Source organism: Crocodylus siamensis, chromosome 2 (genome assembly GCF_052110815.1).
Source record: "Crocodylus siamensis isolate JL-2025a chromosome 2, ASM5211081v1, whole genome shotgun sequence".
Taxonomy (NCBI): domain Eukaryota; kingdom Metazoa; phylum Chordata; order Crocodylia; family Crocodylidae; genus Crocodylus; species Crocodylus siamensis.
Genome location: NC_143396.1, coordinates 8118509 through 8141795, shown reverse-complemented (window position 1 = coordinate 8141795; position 23287 = coordinate 8118509). Strand labels below are relative to the sequence as shown.

Sequence of the window (23287 nt, the reverse complement as noted above, 5' to 3'; positions counted from 1 at the left end):
AGGCCCTGAATTGCAAGTTCCCTGCTCTTTTTATAGGTAGAGGCACATGGACATCTCCTTTGGCGCCCATCTGCTCCTTTTAGCATGACATCAACTCATTAAATGAGGCTGTTTAATAGGATAGATGTTTATGGACTACTTCAGTGCAATTATGGTTGTCCTTTATGAGCAGACAGTGCAAGATGACGGGGGTGAATTAATTCCTCGAAGTACATACTGATTCAGCAGTGGGGATTCCTCTTAACGTTTTGCTTGTTCCTTGAAGCTTTTCTGCTCCTGGAGAGTAGAGCTGTGTTAAATGCTGTTTTAGCTTCTGATATTGGTGTGTGCAACACAGTTACAGATCCTGCCATGTTCATTTTGCTCACTTGTTAAGCACAGCTGGGACCTACGCCTGTATTTTCTACTGTATTCAGTGCATGTGGGGGTGTGTGTGCAACATTTACTGTTGGTTTACAACAGTGACTCTCAATCAGGGTGCTGCAGCATTGTGGGTTGTCTTGAGATCCTTTCAGGGGTGCCATGGAGTGTCGCACAATGTTAAATGTGCAAACATGATGCACAAGAGAAACCCAGAGATGTCAAATAGGAGTCCAGATCCCTTCTGCCCTGCTGTGGTCTTCCTGAGTTCTTTGCAACAGAAGAATTGCTCTATTTTTCTGTATTAAAAAATCAAGGGAAAAATTAGGGGCTGACGTTTTCCAGTGGGTGCCTTGAATCTATCAAGTGGTTGCCTTGAATGTAAAAAAGTTGAGAACCACTGGCTTACAACATAAAGCCATCCTTCTCATGAAGGGAATAGTAGCTGACCTCCTAGCCACTGTCTCTGTTAGGCTTCAGGGATAGGAATGATGAACTGAAGAAATGATTTCTTCTAACTTCTTGGAAAGAAAAAAATATTAGGTAACCTGCCCAATGGAAGAATAGTGCCAGATTAGAGCAGCACATTATGGGATTTTGGATCTGTTGTTGGCAGCTTCCTATGTAAGAATTTAGGATAAAGTATAATTGCTATGCAAAGTTATATGTAACAATGTACTTGCAAGAGGTGAGAGTGGATTTCCTTCTTCACTATATATAGATTGTATTTGGGAGTGCTATTTATGATTGTGCTGCCTCGCTTTGTATTAAAAACAGAAGGGGATGCAAAAAGTGACAAAGATAAGAGATTCTGAAAGTAAGATGTATGAGGAGGTGTTTAAGGAGTTATAATGCTTTGTGCAGCCCTAGCATCTTTATCTAGGGATCTCAGCACTTTACCCAAAAAAAACCCTAAGCTGTATAGCCTTTCTTGAGTTTGAAGTGTGCTATCGTTGCGAGGGGCTGGGTTGGCTAGGCCCCAGTTTTGCTGGGTGAGGCTTTGTTCCAAGTTTTCTGCACATAGTACTTACTAAACTTAAAGAAATTATATGAGTATAACTAGAGAGACTTTAATCAGTGTCAACCCTCTGACTCAACTGGCTGGCAGAGGGGAAGTGCACAGGGATTTATACATCCAAAGCATGAAGGTGGAACATTTACCTTTCTTATACCTTTGTTATGTCTTGAATAACTATAGAAACTAATCATAAACCAGTGACCACATAGACACCCATATAGGTGTATCCTATTTTGCTGTCTTGGTATGTGTGCCAGTTATTTCTTTATGGTTAAACCTCCCTGTCTTCCCGGAAGATTTCTCATTTGACTTATCTTCCAGGTCTGATGTGCAAGGGCCTTGAAACTCCCTGCTTATATTTTTGGCAGCCCATCTGGGCCTAGGTTACCTATCTGGAAGGAAGAGGGAAAGGGGGAACCTGGTTAGAAGCTAAGACCTTGTTCAACTAAGGAGATAAAGTGGAAAGGAGATCTGCTAGGCGCCGAGGTCTTGTTGAGCTAATGTTTTGCTGAAGCCTTAGCAAGATAGTGTCGGGTACATGGCCTCGAGTCTATCCAGCAGTTATCACCTGTTGTACAGGTGGGAGGAACTTAGAGATTGACTTGCCCCAAAACCCTTACGCTTGAGCCAGTGGCAGAGCCAGGACTTAAACATAGGAGACCTGGATCCCAGTGTTAAGCTCTAACTATGAGATTCCCTCCCTCTTTAAAGGAGTGAGGGGTATAGCTCCTTGAAAACGTTTGAGAAATGATAGGGAAGGGGAGTTTAATTAGAGTTAATTCCATTCCATTTGTGCAGCCTCTTTTACCTGTGTTGAAAACCTCACTGCCTACTGTTAGCTACTCGTCATATGCCTCCTTGTGAAAGTGCTCTTTTTATCTTGTGTTAACTTTCCCGTATTTAGTTTAAGGTTATGACTCCATGAAATGCATCTTTCATACACTTGCAGAAATCGAGTAGGGCGGGGGTGTCCAACTCACCTGGGGTCCCTGGCTGGATCCAGACCAGAGGGCTCCTTGTGGGCTGGATCCAGCTCAGGGTATGAAGGTTGTCACAGTGGCCACTGCAGTGGTGGCAGCGAGGGGTCCAGCAGCAGGAGTGAGCCCAGGGGCGACAGCAGCAGCGATCCAAACTTGCTGCCAATGGCCATGCCCAGCGGGGCCACAAGTCCATGCCCCCATGCTGCCCAACTTCTTGGGGCCCACTGGTAGCCCAGTGGGGCAGATACAGAGGCTCTGTGGGCTGGATCTGGCCTTCAAGCTGTGTTTGACCCCCCGACATAGGGAATAGACAGTTTGCAGTAAGTCCAAAGGCAGGAAATCCCTGCTTAGCTTGACCTTCTACAGAAATGTGCTTTTAGGTCCGACTCCTTGTCCTCTGCTTTTTCTGCTGGGTATAGCCAAAACATTACTGTGAAAGGTAAAGTGATTACGTCTTGACTATGCATTGCTTCACATTCATGAGGTTAAACCATTTTTGCCAGATGTACTGCAGTTGGGACATTAGTCAGGAATCTAACATAAAAGCTGTAGCACTTCCGTCCATGCGTCTGTCTGTCCATAATGCTCTGGGACAACTGTGCACGCGCGGCCTGGAGCCTTACTGGCAGACAGACAGGTGGAGGCAGAAGCGATCAGGGCCAGGCTGTGTTTCCCCTGCCTCCCCACCTGCCATTCATGACAGGCATTTTACTAGTGAGAACGTAAGAACTGGCTGCATCAGCCCCTAGGTCCATTTTGTCTAATATCTGATGTCACACGGTGGCGGAATATGTGTATTCGGAGAAAAAGTACAAATTAGATAACCTTGTAAAATGACTTTGCACTGCGTCCCACTAGACCATATTATGCATATATAAAATCTCTTCTTATTACAAGCAAGATTATAATTAATACTTTGTGCACCTATTTGAAACTCACTCTGCACGTATTTGTTTTGGCATAAATGCCCTGAAGCTACACTACTGTGAACTGAATAGTCTCGTTGAATCCTACATGCTAACTACAGTCGGACTTGGCTGCCCAGTATATGCAGTACCTCCAGGTCGTACACACTGTGATCCAGGAATTGGCACTGGTTCTCTGATAAACGGTATCCTTCTACATTAGTAGTGAAATGATGCCCCAGCCTGGCACTAAGGGGCATTGTACTGTTAGATATGGTAAGAAAGGTGTTTTAAAAAAAAAGGGGGGGGGGGGAGGTTCTGGCTATTTTTGCTGATTATCTCACAATTCTGTTTACAAGAATGAATATTAACCTCAGTGTCCTGCTCAAATTCCAGTTTGGATAATTAAGTACAGCCTATCTAAATTCCTTCTGCAATCTCTGTTGGGCATGGCGTTCTCCTTTACTAAATCATCCTCAGACCTTTGTGTACTATTGTTAATGTTGAAATGCTATCTAGACGTGGCTGCAATTTAGTAATGTGTGAGGTTACTCCTTTATGTAGCCTATTTGAGAGAGTGGTTTTAGGAGGTGCCTTAGGCCTGAAATTTCCCTATGTACCTGAAACTGTTTATGAGGAAGCAAGAAGCCACCATTGTGAAAAGAAATAAAGCACACTGTCCTTCTTTTCCAGAGTCTGCAAATCCTTTGAAAGCTGTAAGAACAACCCATTCCGTCTTCAAGTCAGCACAGTTCTACCTTCACCATCCAGTGCCTCTGCAGCATGAGGATTACTTCCTCTTAAACAGCGAGCCCTTGGAGGGGTACCCTGATACTGGACCCAGCGGACTTCCTTCCAGAGATTGCTTCCAGAGGATGAGAGCTGCAGAAAAGGACCAGTGCCCACCTCCTCTTTATCGTGAAGAGGACAAGGAAGATGAATTCGCACCACCAGCCGCAGTACTCGATTACAGCAAGATTGAGGACTCCAAATTCTGCGCACCTGCAGGCAATGAAGCTTTTCGGAAGGAGCTAATAATCCAAAATGACAAAAGGCAGGCAGGCCAGACGAAGGCCAGAGATTATCCACCACGAAGCAGCCAAATGATTGGCTTTCAAGTGAGGCAGAAGAAGGATCTTCCACTGAAACAGAGTACTGAATCCACTGGCAGCTTAGATGACCTCTGGGCCAAGTTTTTAGAGCGCCAAAAGAAGCACCCGCTCCCTAATGTTCGGAGCAATGAGCTGTCTTTAGTGGAACGCCTTGATCGACTAGCGAGAGTCCTCCAGAATCCCGTTCGGCATACCCTGATGCCTGCAAAGGAGGAGAGCAATTTTGGAGGAAGGACTAAGGGAAGGGAACAAAAGAAAATCAGACTCCAGGACAGGAACGAGTCTGATGCTCATAGGAATGCATTGCATGCTGAGGAAAGGCCACAGACCAGTTACGATAAAAAAAGGCTGACCGAATCTCGAAAATATAGGGCAGGAGAAAGAACCATCAGTCGCATCAAGCAAATCTTGGAACAGCAGCAGTACTCGGATACCTTGAGTGACACCTCTTCAGAGACCAAGCCTGCCAACGACCACAGCAGCGTGGCAATTACTACCACCTCTGAATCGGACGTGGTGTCCCAAACAGAGACAGAAATGGCTACCCAGACTGAGGTGAGCAGTTCCATTTCCACCATTGACACTGCCAGGCTGATAAGGGCTTTTGGGCACGAAAGAGTGCGCGTGTCACCAAGACTGTCCCACCTGTATTTCACCATCAGTCAGCAGAAAAGTCGCTCTGACATTTGGGGCCAGGGAAGCAGGACAGGAAAGGGCGTGGAGTATCTTAAAGCTACTTATGCTGAGCTGCATAGAAAAAGAGAGATCCAGGTACGTGATCGGCTCAAGAAAGGGGCATGCTAATGTTCTTTCCTAATGGGTTGATTGAAGCTGCATGATAAATGGAGTGGGTAACTTAGCGGGTGTTCTTTATTTGCAGCATGGTCACACACGTGTCTTAGAGGGGGTTGTTACAGGGCAGGCGTCTATCATCAGATAAATCTCCCTAAAACAAAATCAAGTTCTTTTCCCCTTCTCTCGGAAAAAACAAGGGCTGCAAACTCTCTTGCAACATTGTTTTCCCATCTTTTCCTACCTCCATTCACTTCCTCCTCCTCATTCTTTCTCTTTATGCTGTAGCAGAGGGGTTGGCAATCCCTAGCACATGTGCCAGAGCATGGCACATGAAGTGGTTTTGCTTGACATGCCACAGCCCCCTGGTTCTGCACAGGGCCCTACTGCCCACCGTAGAGCCTGGGCTGGTTGCCGCCTGTTGCGAGCAGCCTGGGCTCTGGGCAGGCTCTGTGGTGGGCAGCAGGATCCTGCCCAGAGCCTGCGGCAGGTGGCGAGCAGCCCCGGCTCTGTGGCAGGTACCCGCGAAGCCGTGAGCAGCTGCAATGCGGTCCAGAGCCCTGGCCTGGTTCTTTGCTGGCGGCAGCTCTGCACGTGCCTCGGGGAGCAAGGTGGCAAAGGGGCTGGAGCTGCTTTGCCACAACAAGCACTGGGCCCCTCGAGGCTCCTCGCCATCTGCCCCTGGCACGCCAACATCTTTCATGTTGAGGCTGTGGGTTTTTTGGCAATTAGCCCCAAAACACTGCCGACCCTTGCTGCAGCATCAGAAGGTCTGGCTTTTATCGATACGTTAATAATTTATTAGAGATTCCTTATCTATTACTGTAATCCTTCAAAGCAATCTGGGAAAGCAAGGCTGCAGCCTTCAGCTCTATCTGGTGACTTTGGCTGTGCTGCCTGAGCAGCTCCTAGGAGCCTTCAATCTTGTTTTGTATGATTTGGAATTTAGTAAGAATTATTGTGTTGATATGAAGGATTTATTTCATAGTTTCATAGTTAGTAGGGTCGGAAGGGACCTAAGCAGGTCATCAAGTCTGACGCCCTGCCATGGCAGGAAAGAGCACTGGGGTCAAATGAAATGGGAATGAAAGCTGCAATGGGATTTCAGAACTTTTTTTGCCAACATTTGGTAGCGGTAGTTAATGATGACACTTTAGATGGGTTAAAGGATAGACTTTTGCTTGGAGAATTTTTATTTGGAAGTCTAGTTCAAAGTTACTCAAAATGACTGAGCATCTTTTTACTGGCTTTAATTTTTTTTGACTTGTCCCCTGGGCACATCTACATGTGAAATTAATGTGACACAATAAACTCCAGCGGATACTGCACTGGAGTTTATTGCTCCTGGGCAGTGCATTTACATGTGCACCCAGGACTGCAGCATGTTGAACTGGGTTGGAGCAGCCCCGGCTGGCAGGGGGAGGGGCCCCCTGGGGTCAGCCTACAGCCCAGATCTGCTCTGACCCGGCTCAGCGTATCTGCACGTGCAGTGCTGCACTCTAAAGAACGCCACTGGCGGATAGTACTTAACTCTGCCATAGGCTAGTAGTTGTAGATATAAGTAGTCTACTGCGGCCTAATAGGGTTGCACGTGTAGACAGTGAGAGTACTACGGAGCTAATTAGGCTGCTCTGCAATAAACGCCTCATGGATGTGCCTTGGAAAGGAGGGGCTGTTAGCATGGGTTTCTTGGAGGTAGCGGGTAACATTGCAATCTAGTTGGTTTTGTTTAAAATTTGGTGGTTCCCGTATTTTTTCAACGTTACTGTATTTCATTCAATTTTTAAGGGAAGAAAATGATGGTGCCATCAATGCTAATCTGCATTCTCATTTTTAGACATAGAGTTGATTTTTTTTTTTTTTTTGAAGCTTTTAATAAATGTTGATGTGTCATGTAAGTTATTAAGTACATGGGAGAAAATGGAGCCTTTTCAAGGCTAATGCTTGGCAAGTGGAGGGGGGGCACATGATTTTATCCTTAAATGATCTAAAAATTGCAGTTTTAGACGGACGTGTTTCATTGGGTAAATTTGGTATTATTTAGTAGACCGACTCAAATAGTTGGAAAAAATCACTTTTCTGATGCTATATGACTACATATTTCCTGATGCTAGATCACTTTTTACATTAAGATTATTTGATCTATGGGCCCGGAACACATTTTTTTCCTCGTCAGCCCTACAAATGCCTCCTGTTCCTTCTTGGTTTATTAACATCACCAGTCAGATGAGCTAAAGTTGAGGGACAAGTACCTCTTGTTTTAATTTGAAGGGTGGTGCTAAACCTAGATGGCCTTGGGGGTGCCAGAAGGGAAGGAGAACATGCATCTACCTTAAACGTGGAGGGGAGCAAATTAATCTCTGCAGTACTTGCAGGTGAAAATCTATTTTATAATACTTGGCATTTATATAATAGAAGTGTGAGGCATATTATTTCTGATGCTTCGACTGAATAGAAATTCAGCTTGTCCTTCCGTAGTTATGTGGGAGTGATACAGGCAACAACAGCAGTGTCTTGTCTGTCGTAATAGAAGTAAGCAGGTAGATTCAGAGACAGAGCCTGCAATAATGATAATTTTATTTATAGAAACCCTTAATTCAAGATAAGGCATGGTACAAATTAGATTATTATAAACTACTCTCGGCATGAGACAGCACCACTTCTTACAGCCATCTTTTTTATAACCCTGGTTTTTCGGAATATATTATTATTTCTGCTTGCACAGAATGCCAGCAGTAAGTGATTGAAGCTTGGACCATCCTCAGAATTTATTATTGAACCCAATTTCTCAAGCCTCTCTTAAAGCAGTATCTGGTACCAACCATAAAACTAAAGTTTGCCCTGAGTTTAGTACAAATGAAAATAAGTAGATACAGATGGTCAGTGGTGAATAGTTGCATATACTTAACTTTTGCTCATGTGGAATGAAAATAGCTATTTGGAATGTGGAATAAAGAGTCTCTGCAGGACCTATATTTGGATTTAATCCTGTTCTCTGATAGGCAGGTGTGTGTCTGTCTTGTAAAACCAACTATTGCTCTAGGAGATCTTGCAGGATTTGAAATGACGCATGCCAATATGTCTCAAAATAAAGCTTTGAATGCGGAAAATGAGATTATGTGCTGCGTTGATGTGGTGACTGAAAGTACAGTAGTTTCAGGGCAACAAAAAAAATAGCTTCTGCTTATTCCTATGTTTAGTGTGATGAGTCATTCAAATAAGATACTAATTACAGTGATAGGAACAAAAAAAAATCAGATTCCTAATTAAAAACGAGACTCAAATTCTGTTGTAGCAACTGTTTGACACCTCTTTGAAATCGAGTTCCGGGGAAGCACTGTCAATAAATGTTCTGTTTCTCAAACACTATCATTGCTCTTTGTATAATCAAAATGCAGGGATTGTGAAATACGCTAATCATAGTCACAGAAAAAATACTGTACATTTAAATGACAAGAAGTTCATTGCATAAACTGACAAAGGCATGCCATTCAATACTGTGTCTGTGACTGGTTTAGTTTTGAGGAACAGAGGCATTGGTGCATGTGCAATTAAAATACGAGTAATTTGTCACTGGACTAATCATTATTACCTTTTTTGTCAGTGCGCTGAAGGCTTGGTGGGAGCCCTACTGATTTTATATAGAGAACACTTTTGGCCTCTAGAAACATACAGGTGTAGAGAAGAGGGGCTAGAAGGGACCGCTGGAGGTCGCATCTAGTCCAACCCCTGCCTGAGGCATGATCAGCCCCATCCAAACCATCCCGTGCAAATCCACCATCTAACCTCTTAGCAAAGCTGCACGGCCAACCCTGATGCAAAACGAGAGAGAACCCCCAAACCTGCCAGAAGTAAAAGACCCCAGCAGCCAATTCTAATTGTTCTGGACCTGGCCCGCTGGGCACGTCTACACATGAAATTAATGCGACGCAGTAAACTCCAGCACATATTGCACTGGAGTTTATTGCTTCTGGCCACTGCATTTTCACGTGTGCCTGGGATTGTGGCATGTTGAACCTGGTTGGAGCAACATCCTGCTGTGGCTGGCAATGTTATTAAAATAAGTTTGAGAGATCCCAGGAAGAGACCCACACCCCCCTACTACAGAGGAAGGCAAAACCCCAAAGTCCAATCTGACTGTGGGGTAAAATTCCTTCCTGACCCCAAATATGATCCGTCTGACCCTGAGTGCAGAGGCAAGACCATCTAGCCAGGGACCTCTGCTAGTTTAGAAGCTAAATCATCATTTCCAAAAACTGCGCACACAGGCAACTTCTGGAATTTGCTACTGGTAACTTATTGGTGATAAAGGTACAATAGGACCCAGTTGATTTTAACATCCAGGTAGCTCACAACCTGCATTAAAGATGATTCATCTGTTTGCTGTGGCTCTTATTTCAAAGGGCTAGGTGAGACTGCTGGGGACTTCACTGAGCAGAGACAGCTCCTTTTAAAACAAAAGCAACAGTGAACAGCCGCAGAAGTCCCACACAGCTGTTTATTGCAGCTCCATATATCCCAGTTAATTTGGAGATAGGTCATCATGAAATATCTGGGTCTGACTGTACTGACCTGTCAGGTACTGAGGTCTGCAGCATCTTGTAAATGTAAGGGAGGCTCTTGTGTGAGTGGTCACATGAAAGTGATGATGGCTGTCTCCTGAACAGTGGAGAAAATGGCTAATTATTGATAATGAGTCACTCATAGATAATTAGTCATCATTTTCAGTCCCCTTGCAGTGATGAATTTAACCCTATTTTATTGTATTAGCCATGTTCCTGCTACTGAGATCCCTCAGTCTTGTTTCTGCAGATTACCATTTGCTGGGTAGGTTTTGTCATAGTCAGGAACATTGATTGGTTTTTTTCTTTTTTTTTCTGCAGAATAGAAAGACTTATTAATGCCTTTCTTGAAAGGCTTCTGTTTTCTCTTGTTGACATTGCAGAACTAAACAGTGCTGCATTTCAGACATCCAGTACAGTCTGTTCCTCTGACGGTATTCAGATAATGTTTTAGAGGGTAGGAATGTGAGGCCCCCTCGTAGAGCAGTGGTTCCCAGAGTTTATGGACCAAGGGCCTTTGTACATGCCACATTGTTTGCCGTGACTGTTTGCACAAGCAGGTTTTCCGGATGCTTTAAAAGTCTTTCTGGTTCATTTAAGTAAAACTCCTGGGACATAATTGAGTTTGGCTAGCTACGAATTAAAGCATCGCGTCCATGGATTCGTTGTGTGCAAACACAAAGGCACTCAAAGATGTGTAATGAGCCTCTTTGTCCGCCAGATGGTGTTCTGACTTTGTTTGTAGTTCACCCCTTCCAATTGCTTCCACTTTTTTTTCCCTTGTACCGTTTGCCGGCTCTGTGCTCCCACAGCTGTATGGCAGGGCACGGGCTGGGGGGCCCCATGCTGGGGCGGGGAGCAGAGCTGGAACATCCTGCTCTTCTGCGATGCTGGCCAGGGGCTGGACTTAATTCATTTGAAAACCAAGTGCGTGCAAACGCTGATGTGATGCTCCAAAATAAACAAGTTTAAATTTTATAAACCTATTCAGTTTAATGAGGGTTAAACTCTGTGGTGTGTACAGGTACCCCTATAGACTACTCTCAACCCTCAATGCTTTTCTTATGGGTCATGATGCACCCTTATCTTCAAACTTTTAATCAAAAAGGCAGAAGCAAGTTCAATCTGTGGACCAGCTACAGACCAGTTACCTTAGATGGTTTCACAAACCACAGATGGAAACTCCTGCTGTAGAGGATTATGCTTTCATGAGGGACAGAGCATGTTTTTCCCTTGAAGTTGCACAGAACTTCTCTTTCAGGCCGTCCTGATTTTGTGATCAGCAAGCCCGGATGAACATTCATTCCCTGGTGAGATGCTTATCATGGCACTGCTGGAGTAGGCAAAGCAGGTTTCTGCCTTAAATACCATCACTGATGGGAGATAAATGCTTTATCAGCACCCATTAGGCTTCTGTCCCCAAAAGTGGAACAGACGAGTGTTTTTGCTACAAATGAAAACGTATATCATGGGATCTGCAGGAGAGCCTGCATAGACGAGCCATATTGTCCTGTGAACATAAATATTCAGTGCCACACCACTTTTGAGCAACCCAGTACCTTGCCCAGGATGGCATCCGTCTATAGAAACCATGGCCAAACACTGTTCCAGCTAACAAGGTGTTCACACAGCTCAGCTAGCACATGGGGTTTAAAAAAATCTGTGTTTCTAACCTGAATTTTATTGAATAAAGTAAAATATGTCATGTATGGGAGCGTTCCTGGAATGACCGGGGTAGTAAGGGGTGGCCAAGCTGTCAAGCACTGTCATTTTTTTACTGGAAGAATAAAGCTCCTAGCTAGTTGGGTTGGATGTCAGACATATACCTCTGTTCCTCTAAATGAGAGAAAGTCAAAGTTAGCTGACCGGTGTAGGATATCAAGCAAATATGCTGGTAGGCCTGTGCAGACTGGCTAATTGAATCATTTGACAGGTTTGTGGTGCGGCAGATAAAGCTGAAGCTGTCACTTGTGTTGTCTTGCAGCTTGACGCTCCGTCCGCCAACACCGAGTCGATTTAAAATGCAGCCTCTTGTGTTTTGTTTTCCCTAGGTAGCAGACTGCGTTTCAATAGACTCTGTTTCTACGGTCAGCAGTTCCTGGGGGCCAAGCTCTGCGCTCAGTACCAAGCGCCGCGCACGGATGTTGAACAAGGGCATCCAAGCAGGTGAATTACTCAAGTCCGCACTTTGCGTCTTCCGGCTTTTATTTCTTCAGAATCTTCATAGAGAATCGCTTCAGAGTCTGAGACATACCTTTTGCTGACATTAGGCGCTTGCCTCCCATGCTTTGTACTCCCTGGATCCTTTCACAATAAGGTATTGCTTGGAGATCAGATTTAGGCATTTTCCTTCTGTTGGCTGGCTCCCACTGCACCCTGTACTCAATTTATTAGCTCATCTGTGAGTTGTGAACCTAGACTTGAAATCCACGTTGCTACCAAAGAAGTGACTTCTCGGTCCTTCATATATTATTTTGCTCTTGTGAGAGTTGTATAAAATTCTAGCAGATATTTGGCTATATGCTAGTAGCAAAACACCTTTTGTGAGCATTTGGCATTTCAGCAGACTGGTCTGTGAGCTCCTCACATCGTCCCGGTAACATTGGACATCTCTTGTCCGTTGCTTAAGACATGATTTGACAGTTAACTGGTATAAATTTGGGTGTCCAGGCTTCTCTTTTTCTAGTGACAGTTTTCATTCCAATCGGTCTCTGAAATTGTCCCTGTCAGACTACTTATGGGTAAGTAGTTTTGATGGACAAACCAAATATTCATTTTTTATTATCCTGATTTTGGTGCAGGTGTGCAAGCTGGGAAATTTTTGTAACGTTCTTTCATGGGGGCCTTATCCCGAAACGCATTTAAATATATTTTTACTTCTCAGTTGCAAATGATCTATTAACAAATGTAGTACATGTGAAATTTAATGTTGGTAGAAAGCACGGAACTGAAGGCTTTTTTTTTTTAATACTATTGTCAGCGGCAGCACAGTATTCACTGATCTGGTGCTGTGTAGTGAATCGGATCCAGGGGTATTTCCAGCAGCTGTGGGAAGGGGAGTTCGTTCTACTGCCCCGTTCAGTCTTGACCTCTGCTGAGGCTGTCAGCAACTTGGTTCCAGTTGCATTCGTGTTTTTGGCTCCCAAGGTGAACAGACACTAGAAAATTAATGGCACTGACATTATCATGTCGTAACATCCCTCAATCACTATGAACTTGAGCTGAGGATTTGAAATGGTAATGTAAAGGGCTGAGTAAAGAGACAGCCTCAAGACTTAGCCTCTAGTCCGCTGCACTCAGTCGTTTTGTTTAAGATTAAAATTAAGTGGCAAAAAGCCAACAAAAACTGGTGGGTGTCGCACTGTGAATTGCTAACCTCACCTTTTACAGGATAAAGGTGTTCATTTGGAAGTCTTCCATCTTTCTTCTGGTCCGATTCAATCCTACTTAACCTCTGAGTTCTGACAAAGTTAAGAGCACAGCAATATACTTGCAAGCCATTTGCTTAGTTAGGCTTAAAGATGTGGGAAGGGTTTCTCTGCTCCATACACATCATCCTTGTACTCCAGGCTAATGTACCTTGTTCTCTGTTTTGAGTTACAGGAGACTTGGAGATTGTGAATAGTGCAACTAAGAAAAACACGCGAGATGTTGGTGTGACTTTCCCCACGCCGAGATCTGGCCAACCAAGGCCCTGGGAACCCTGCAGTAGCGCTGATGGTGTTTGTGGGGAGCCTGATGGACTGGTTTCAGATCTTCAGATGCCACTAGGCAAGGGTAGACAAAAGGGACACATGAGCAGCCTGCTCATGGACAAGAAGACCAAAAGGAACAGGCCACAGCTGCCACAAGGTCAGCCCCAAATATTGTAGGCTTGCTAGTAGGAAAGCCTGCATATCTCATGCCAGGCAGTTTTGTATCAGTAGTTCACAATGAGATCTCTAGATGGTTCTGTGACCACAGTTCCGACTTTTTCAGCAAGCATTTACTTTTGGTATGCCAATATGCTGGAGTCTGATTAGGGGCAAATAACTCTGGTCAGCACAGTCAAATGTCATCTTAATTAAAAACTTCTAAAGAGTATCTGCGAGTTGTATTTGAATTCCACAAGGCTGTAAAACAGGATGACCGAGCACTGATTTGCATATTACAGTTTTGAAAGATGCAAAACATTTGCCCCTCAGAAACCTCTGTACAGAGCCATGGGATCTGTTGGGCACAAAGGAGCTTTAGAAATGTGGAATGATTAGACTCCAAATGGACTAATAAAAGGATGAATGGAAGGGCCCCGGTTCCATATTGATATATTTCCATGAATGCTTCTGTGTTGATTGATGGTCATAATAACAGGACTGGAAGGGGCCTCTTGGGCCACTGAGTCCAGTCCCACATTTGTAGATAACTATCTAAAGAGCCCTAAAAACTACCTCCATCCCCTCACGCAGAGCACAGCCACAGAAAGGGAGGGAGGGCAGAAAGGGATCTTGGAGTCATTATTGACTCCAAGATGAACATTGGCCGACAATGCGAGGTCACAGTTGGCAGGGCTAACCGCACCTTGTCGTGCATCCACAGACGCATCTCGAGCAGGGCCAGGGAGGTGATCCTCCCCCTCTATGCAACGCTGGTCAGGCTACAGCTGGAGGACTGCGTCCAGTTCTGTGCGCCCCATTTCAGGAGGGATGTGGACAACATTGAAAGGGTCCAGAGGAGGGCTACATGCATGATCTAGGGACTACAGGGCAGACCCTACATTGAAAGACTGCGGGACCTAAACCTGTTCAGCCTTCACAAGAGAAGGCTGAGAGGGGACCTGGTGACCGTCTATAAACTCACTAGGGGGGACCAGAAGGGTTTAGGGGAGACACTGTTTCCCCGAGCGCCCCTTGGCATGACAAGGAACAATGGACACAAATTATTAGAGAGTAGATTTAGATTAGACATCTGCAAGAACTACTTCACAGTTAGGGTGGCTAGGAGTTGGAACCAACTTCCTAGGGAAGTGGTGTTGGCTCCTACCCTGGGGGTCTTTAAGAAGAGGCTTGATGACTACCTGGCTGGACTCATTTGAGTCCAGTGTTTTTCTCCCACCCAGGTGGGGGGTCGGGCTTGAAGATCTACAAGGTCCCTCCCGACCCGACTTCTATGATTCTATGAAAACACATGATGAAAATAAAATCAGGAACACTCTACTATGTATTTTACACCTGAAAAAAAAAATAGGTGAGACCAGAGTTATTAGGTTAATATAGGACTTTATGTTGCTTAGCAATGAAATCCATTTGAAACACCCTGAGTCCTTCACACAAATAGCCTCACCAAAGTCCATGAAAATACTGATATGAGTAATGGGGAGACGGGTAGGCCTCTGTTTTGTAGTGATATTGTTATACAGGGAACCCTAAAAGCAGGGGGAAAGTGGGAAGCTGTGCTTTTCTTTATATATTTTCTTTTGACATTTTTTCTTTCTTCAGTAGGAGTTTCCTGGTTTGTTCCTGCTGAAGATTTAAAATCTGACTCGAGGAAGGAGAACAGATCTGGTTCCTTCTCTGGTCCTGGACCATCCTGGTTTGAACCCCTGGCCAGCACAAAACCCTGGAGAGAGCCTCTCCGAGAGAAGAATTGGCAAGAGCAGCGAGGCAGCAGCCTAGTTCAACCAATAATCCCAGTCAGAGATGTTGAAAACAAGCCCCCAAGGCCACTTGTGAAAATGACACTGCAGGTAAGACTGCCTCCCCACTTCAGGGCTTCTTGCTTTTCCTGTACATTTTTGGGAAGAAGAGGAAATAATTTCTGTGATTGTCATCTTCTCTCGAAACTTTTGCTCCTGATTTTCATCATCATCCCTTTGCTGCTTTAGGCAGTCACCAAGTATAAAGCTTGCTGTGTCATAAAAGGATTGGGTTATTTTGAACTATTTATGTCACCTGTGGCTATGCATGCCAAGATCAGCTCTCATGTGTCAGGTTTTCAGTCTCATGCCTGCGGGGCTAGTAAAGTAGGTAGCTCCCACAGTTGTAACCTACACTTTTTAATTGCTCCCCTGCAGCATTTTCTTGGGTGCTGTGTAATAAAGATGAGAATTGCATGTGACACATTTTCAACTTGGAATACTTAACTGTGTCATGAAAAATGAAGGGATCTGGACACTCAAAAGCAAATCCTATGTGCATATTCAAGGCCAGGTGTGATCATACTGAACACCTGTAAAAACACACCCATGTAGCTCGGTTTTTGGTTGTAGCCACGTTGGTCTAAGGACACGGGCAGACAACGTTCTTTGGGTAGATGTGATATTTTTTATTAGACCACCTGAGTAGTTGGAAAAACATTCTTTGCAAGCTTTTGGGCACAATTGCCCTCTTCAGGCATAGGAAGTCTCTGATGTTCTAAGACTCCAAGTGATGAAAGAAGCTAAAAGTGTGACAGGATGTCAGTGAGAATGTAAATAGGTGGAAATTAGGAAAACAAAAGGTAGGAAGGGAAGGGAGGGGAAAAAATGAGGGGAGGGGAGCCAAAGATGAGAAAGGGAGACTCTACACTAGTAGATTTTCAACGTAGAAGAGATGCCATCTGTGAAAAAGTGAACTTACAAAACACCTTTTGTAGAAGAGCCTATGAACTTCACTTCATAAATTTACTGGATACAAAAAATCATGGACCCGTATAGCGGCACTTAAAAGTGGTGAGAGGTAGACAGACAATGACGCCAAAGGGTGGTGAGATTCATACTGAAAGGGTGTACCACAGCAAGAGCATAACTATCAGCTGTGACACTGAGTACTGGAAGAGCAGTTGGCTGGACACTAAGAACCAAGGACTGAACACTGAAATTTGATTTATGCTGTAATCTGTCCAATTCCTGAAAATCTACTTCGTGCTACAGGTGATAATGGCAGTCTCTTTTAAAAGGTCTTGATCTTCCACTAATCAAGCCAGCCTTTTTACTGTTAATTGTTTGTCTGCTGCCCCTGGGAATTTCTCTCTTCTCCAGTTTTACAGCCTCTCACCCTGTTTTTAATCATTGCTGTGCCTTTCTTCTTTTCTCAGACCTGATGAGGAAGGCTTTGTATTTGAAAGCTTGTCAGAGTCTCTCCCTACTACGCATTTGATCCAATAAAAAAAAATCACCCATAAAAATCTCTCTTTGATCTAGATAAGACTTAGTAGTCTGAGTGTAATTGGCCTGTTATTTGAAAGCTGCGTATTACCACTTACCTTTGGGGCTAACATGGGCATGAATATTATGAGACTCTATTTGAAACCTTTCCTTAAAAGCCAGTAAAATGTGTATATGAACCAAATATATATTTTTAAAAAATGGCTATAATAGAGCTTAATGAGAGCGAGATTATCAGTATCTTGTCCTGTGTGAGCAGCCTCCTGATCTTTACCCTACCCGTTTAAACTTACGCTTACCTTCCTTTAGTTGTTCTTTTCCCCAGTTGGTCAGCTTTCCTCTTGTTTAATATATCAAAGTATAGAGCCTCCAGAACTCTGCCCAGCATTATAGATGCAGATTTCTTTTGCATTGCAAGAGTATCTCTTCCTTGAAAGGAAAGTTTTCCCCACTTTATTAATAGGGATAGTTCCTCCCAGCCTTAGAAAGAGGTTCTGAAGCTACACGATGCTTTGGTTTTCTACCCTCCTGTCTTAGGAAGCTCTCGTGTTGCACCGCCCTGATTTCATCTCTCGCTCTGGCGAGCGTGTGAAGCGTCTGAAGCTCATCATGGAAGAAAGGAAGATCCAGAGCGTGTTGCAGAATGAGCGCGAGGAACTGTTTAATCCCCCTGAGAAAAGGAAGGGCTATAAGAATGCTAGTTGCCTGCTCTCCAACAGAGGTACCTCTGGCTTTTGCCTTTGCATGGTCTCTAGGAAGTGTAATGACTGTCATCCTTTTGTCTGTGGAACATTGTTGTAAATGTGCATTTTTTTCTGACAGAAATATTGAACGTCATTATTAATTTTATATGAAGCTATTCATTTTATACATGAATGAGGTTGTTACAGTTGGAAAGTTCTCTAAGAGAGGTACTCATTTGCTGTTTTTATGTAAGCTTTAGAGTTTTCTTTTTTGCTCAGACTTTCTCTTTTCCATTTAGATTTCCAAGTTAGACAGGAAAGGAGGACAATTCCAAAGGGTGAAATGGTCCAAAGATCCAAACGGTAAGTCTGAAAGAGACTTGTTTCAAACAGCACTGGTTTCCGTATCTGACAAAAGTTCCTGTATAGGCTTCAAAACAGCTGGAAGCATCCCTTGTGCCCAAGTCTTCATTTGCCAGAACAATATACCTATCCCCATTCACATCACCTATCTGATGTGGGGATAGGTATATTGTTCTGGCAAATGAAGACTTGGGCTTGAGGGATGTTTCTGGCTGTTTTGAAGCCTATATGGGAACTTTTGTCAGAGGGAGAAACTCTGAACATACCTGGCCATAGTTACATTTCCATGGTGTTTTTAATTGTCAAATATGAATGTGTCACTCATATATGTCTGCAGTCCAAACACTGCAGCCAAGTCCCCAAGCACTACCTCTGTAACTGTTCAGGAATTGACATTTTTGACAAGTGACTAGATTGGCTCCATTGTCTAAAACGAACAAAAGTAATAAAATAACCAAGCAGCATAAATAGCACAACATCAGTTAAAGATCTTACAACTGCGTTTTGAAATGATGGAGAAGAAAAAAAGTGAGAGTAGAAAGGGGTGATTTGGTGGGGCATTATTTATCTTTTTTCATAAAGAGGTTAAATTCCTGTGTTTGTCCCAAAAATATCTCAGGACTGGCATTTATACACATCACCCTTCTAATCAGGGTTGAGTGAACTGCTAGGTGCAGTGCCACTCCTCTGCCATTGGTTCAATGGTATAACTGTACAGATGTATATCATGATATCCCAGGATAACTTGTTACTACCTATTATCTGGGAAACTTTAGGATTTATCCCAGGACAACGGATGTGGACATCTGTACTTTTGTCCTGGGATAATCCTGAGAGAAATGCAATATCTGTTTGCCGTCTTCATCTCTAAAATGCCATTTTATCCTGCCGTCTGGTTGACTTCGGTCTAATGTGGCTAACTACCACTGTCTACATTACATTGAGGAAACCAGTCCCAGATCAGTATTGTTCCCTTGATCTGTGCATTTAGCTGATATATCTTCATAAACTTGAAGTTTGCAACATATAGGGCACATCTACACGAGATGCTATAGCGCAGTAGCAACAAGCTACTGTGCCATAGCTCATTGCTACAGCGCCGTAGCGTTGCTGGGCATGAACCATGATGGCAATGCTACGGTGCAGTAGTAATGAAGCTACTGCGCAGTAGCATCTAAAAATAAATGTGCGCCAACAGGACTGTGCACTAGCGCTGGTTACTGTGCAGTTATTTAGTGCATGGTTAAGCAAGCCCTAAATGACTGCACAGTCAGCCGCTCGGGTATATGCGGCTATGAAGTCCTACTTTGGTATGGGTTATTCACCCAGTCATTTTGTTTTTTTGTTCTTGCTGACATTTTTTAGCTCAGGCTGCATGCCTGCTTTCCATCTTTATTGAAGATGAATAGTAATTTACCACGAGCATCCTTTTTAAAATATGCCCACATAAATATGTACAAGAAATGGGGTGAGTTTATTTTGTGAATTGTTTTTGGAAGGACAATATTATTCTGTTTCTCCCTCTAACATGGTGAATTGAATTAAAATATAACTGTAGAAGAGTGTTTTGCTGCTGTGAATCATAGAAAATTAAGGCTGGAAGGGACCTCGGGAGGTCACGTTTAGTCCGACCCCCTGCTCAAAGCAGGACTAGTCCCAACCACGTAATCCCAGTCAAGGTTTTTAAGGCCTGCCTCAACAAAGCCTCCAACGATGGATTCTCCACAGCCTCTTGGGATAACCTGTTCCAGTACTTTACTATCCTCCTGGTGAGAGTTTTTCCTAATATCCAACCTCAACTTCCCTTGCTGCAACTTGAGCCCATTGCTCCTTGTCCTGTCATCTGCCCCCACTGAGACCAGCCCAGCTCCATCCTCTTTGCAGCCCCCTTGCAGGGAGCTGAAGGCTGCTATTCAATCCCCCTCAGTCTTCTCTTCTGCAGACTAAATCAGCCCATTTTCCTCAGCCTCTTCTCACCAGTCATGTCCCTCAGTCCCCAACCATTTGTATTGCCCTATGATGGACTCTTCCCAACGTGTCCACATCCTTTCTGCAGTGGAGGGTGGGGGGACACACACAACTGGACCCAGGACTCCAGATGTGGCCCCACCAGTGCTGAACAGAAGGGAAGAATCACTGCCCTCGATCTGCTGGCAATGCTTCTACCAATGCAGCCCGGGATGCCGTTAGCTTTCTTCATGACAAAGGCACACTGCTGGCTCATTTTCACCTTATGGGTCCTTGTCCCAACTTTCCTACTTTAAATGGCTCCCTTTAGGGGTGAGCTGGCGACCTAATAGTGAACAGTGTGTGACTTTTTTTTTTAAGTTAATAGGAGCCATTTCTCACCATCCTTAACTGGAAGAGCCCCACCACATAGCATGCGGGCTCTGAGTGGCAGCGGGGATAGTAAAATGAAAGACCCTCCAGCGGGGTTTTTTCCTACCATCCAATAGGTTGTTCCTAAGTCTGAAGCAAAGCTGATCGTAGTCTCAAAGGAGACTTTGCTTGAACTTCAGTAATAGGCTCCAATAAGAATATCATCATTGAAGCGTATTGAACTTGAGCACAATTTAGAGTGATATGCCATGCACTGTCTTGCACTGGAAAGCATCAGATAGTAACTTTTTTTTCCCCTATCAAATGTTAAATTTAGAAAATGTATCTTAAAAGGTCAATGCTCCTGTTTGTTCCAAAACTAGGCCAGGGCACTAGTGACTGGGTATACAGTCAGACATGGAAGACTTCAGCTATTGGAGAGCTAGCCCTTGTAAACGAGCAATGCTATATAAGCTCTGTATGCAGCTCTGCTATTGCCCGTCAGTTTTCACCTGCAGCGCCCATGTTCCTACAGTTCTGGATCTCTCCTCAGCAAACCCTGCTGATTGTGTTCTTACAGTCGCATTTTGTCATGATTTTGTATGATTTTACGTGGTTAGTGGGTGCAGCATTGGCTTAGCTCTTCTGCTGTTGAACTCCCCTAAGGCCCTTCCTTCAGTGAAAGTGAAGCAGGCCAGCACTTAAGGTTATTGAAAGTCCCACCCAAGATGATGTGGATCAAAGCACCCGGGGACTTCAGGGGTAAGACCCATTTGTTAACCCTTGCACCACCCGACAACTTCCCACTAGGCTTAACAGAAGTAAAATAAGTATCGAAATATTGTTGCTTTTGTCTTCCCTATAGAGGTAATGCGAATAATGACGTTTTTAGGAAAGGTGGGCTTCTAGGAGCAGCCACAGACAGAGTAGAAAAACAGGGACAGAAGAGAAGGTATGTCCATGAGAAGGTAATAAATAGCCAAGAGTTCTAGGTCCTATTTTAATTTGCACCTGCATCTGCCTATTCCTACCAGAACCGGTCTCTCAGCGTGTGTTTGCACTAGAATTTCCCTTGAATGAACTGATTGCTGATTCTGCTGCGTTCCTGATGCATTGGTATGAGGTTAATCTTGAATCTCTTAGGCTTGGGCCTAGAGTGTATCATAGGAATCAGCTCAGTGCTGATTACACTAGGAGTGGTGAAGATAACACAAGTGTGATTTAAAGCTGGAAGAGCCTGCTTTGAATTATGCCAGTCACCTCTACCACTTCTCAACCCAATAACGTGCCCCTTGTATCTTTGACATACCTCCTGAATATCAAATCAGTTCAAAACTTTGCCCATTCATCCATTCTCTCACTGTCTTATGGCACCTTTTTACGTTTCTGCTGGAATTAGCAGACTTCCACGGGAGATGCATCTGCTCAGGCCCAGCTCTGCAGCTCTGTACATGTTTTCTTTCCAAAACAATCCGTTGAAGCCCTTTCAAATGAACCAGATGAAGGGAAAATTTGCTTCCAGTTCCCCTGTGGCAGTACATGGCTGATGTGATTTAAATCTGTTGTACAAATGCATATGCTTTCTCGGTATAGCATTGAGCAGGAACTTGCTGCAAGCACAGTGTGTGTGTGTGTGTGTGTGTGTGTGTGTGTGAGAGAGAGAGGAAAGGAGTCTGTCTGGTGTTAAGTATCAGATTTCTGGTACTTGAGAATAAGGCTGATTGACAGTTCCCATAAAGCCTCTTATTACTGGAGCCAAGTAGCTCTTGGTGTCCACTGCCGTGAAGTCAGCAGAACCTTGTAGTCTTAAAGCAAGCACAAAGTCTTAAAGCAAGCACAAGAGCTGTATCTACTTGGGGACTACAAGGTGAACACAGCTGCTGTGCCTTTCAAAAAAGAGGATGCAGTGTTTCTTACCCTCTGCGGATGGCCAGTGTGTAGGATGGAGACCAGGATCTTGGCCCCTCTGAAGCAGGGGCAGCCTCACCAGGCCTGAAAAATCCTAATCCTCATGCTTCCTGAGTTCCAGGTTTCCCATTGTTCTAGTCCTGGTGTGGGGTGGTTAAATGTCAGGTGGTTAAAAAATGCTGGCCCTAGAGATCAGGGCTGTCAAGTGTATGGCCTGGAGACTAGATCCAGGCCATGGAGCTGGTGTGCTGGGCTACTGGCAGGCCATCAGCAGTTGCAGGGAAGGGTTTGGCTTCAGGTCCCAGTTGCCCTCCAGCTGCTTCATCCCTCACCAGTGCTGCGTCCCTGCTCCCCAGCTGCCACCCCCCGCCGTGTGCCCCATGCGGGAGCTGGCTCTGGCACAGGGTGGGCAGCAGAGGCAGAAGCTGCTGCCATGTGTCCCAGGTCAGAGCCAGAGCCACTGTTTCTTCATGCCCCAGCCTGGATCTGGTCCATGAGGAGCCCTGTGGTTCAGATTTTGCCTGGGGCACAAGGTGACTTTGACATGTCTGCCCTGGATCTTCAGTTATAAAAGACAGGTCTGCCAGATCGGGCACCATGTGTGCATCTCCCCACAGAAGTACGTGGTGTGTAGAGGTGACCCTGGTATTTGGCACCCAGTCTACCCTCAACACTGGTATTGTTTCCTGCTATGTTGCTGAAAGCTGCACTTCCAGCTGCAGCGCATGGGGCCAGGCAGCAACTTTGTTCCCTGAAATACAGTTGTTAGGGGAGATACTTTCATGTAGGATGTGGGAACTTTAGTATCACGGCTGTTGATGGTGCCATGCCTGACAGCAATATGTCCCTTTCTTATGATTGGCCAGAAACCTTTAAGAACAAAACAAAACATGAAGGCAAAGATCAGGGGATTGATTTTTTTTTTTTTTCTTTGAACAAGTTTTTTTCCCCTCCCAAGTCACTCTTTGGTCTTTTATATGTGCATGAAGAATCTACGAGCAGCTGCCAGAGGTGCGGAAGAGACGAGAGGAAGAGAAAAGAAAATCGGAATATAATTCGTACCGGCTGAAAGCACAGCTTTACAAAATGGTAGGTGTTTTGTCTTGAGAACCAGCCCCCCTCTGAACACCAAGTTAGCCTGGAATAGATAAGGTGTTCTTACTTG

At 44.5% G+C, this 23287-nt stretch overlaps 1 protein-coding gene across 4 annotated transcripts in view; it reads left to right on the top strand.

The window, feature by feature from the left end:
- The window catches only part of ALMS1 (ALMS1 centrosome and basal body associated protein), a 124817-nt gene that overhangs the window by 88533 nt on the left and 12997 nt on the right, over window positions 1–23287 (top strand). For 2 of the 4 annotated variants that reach the window (XM_090035112.1, XM_090035114.1), the window contains 7 exons: window positions 3957–5146; window positions 11781–11895; window positions 13333–13581; window positions 15204–15451; window positions 17387–17570; window positions 17832–17895; window positions 23112–23211. In XM_090035112.1, coding sequence (XP_089891238.1) covers window positions 3957–5146; window positions 11781–11895; window positions 13333–13581; window positions 15204–15451; window positions 17387–17570; window positions 17832–17895; window positions 23112–23211 — 2150 coding nt within the window. The remainder of the gene's footprint in view (window positions 1–3956; window positions 5147–11780; window positions 11896–13332; window positions 13582–15203; window positions 15452–17386; window positions 17571–17831; window positions 17896–23111; window positions 23212–23287) is intronic. The other 2 variants (XM_090035115.1, XM_090035113.1) reach the window with 2 other exon arrangements.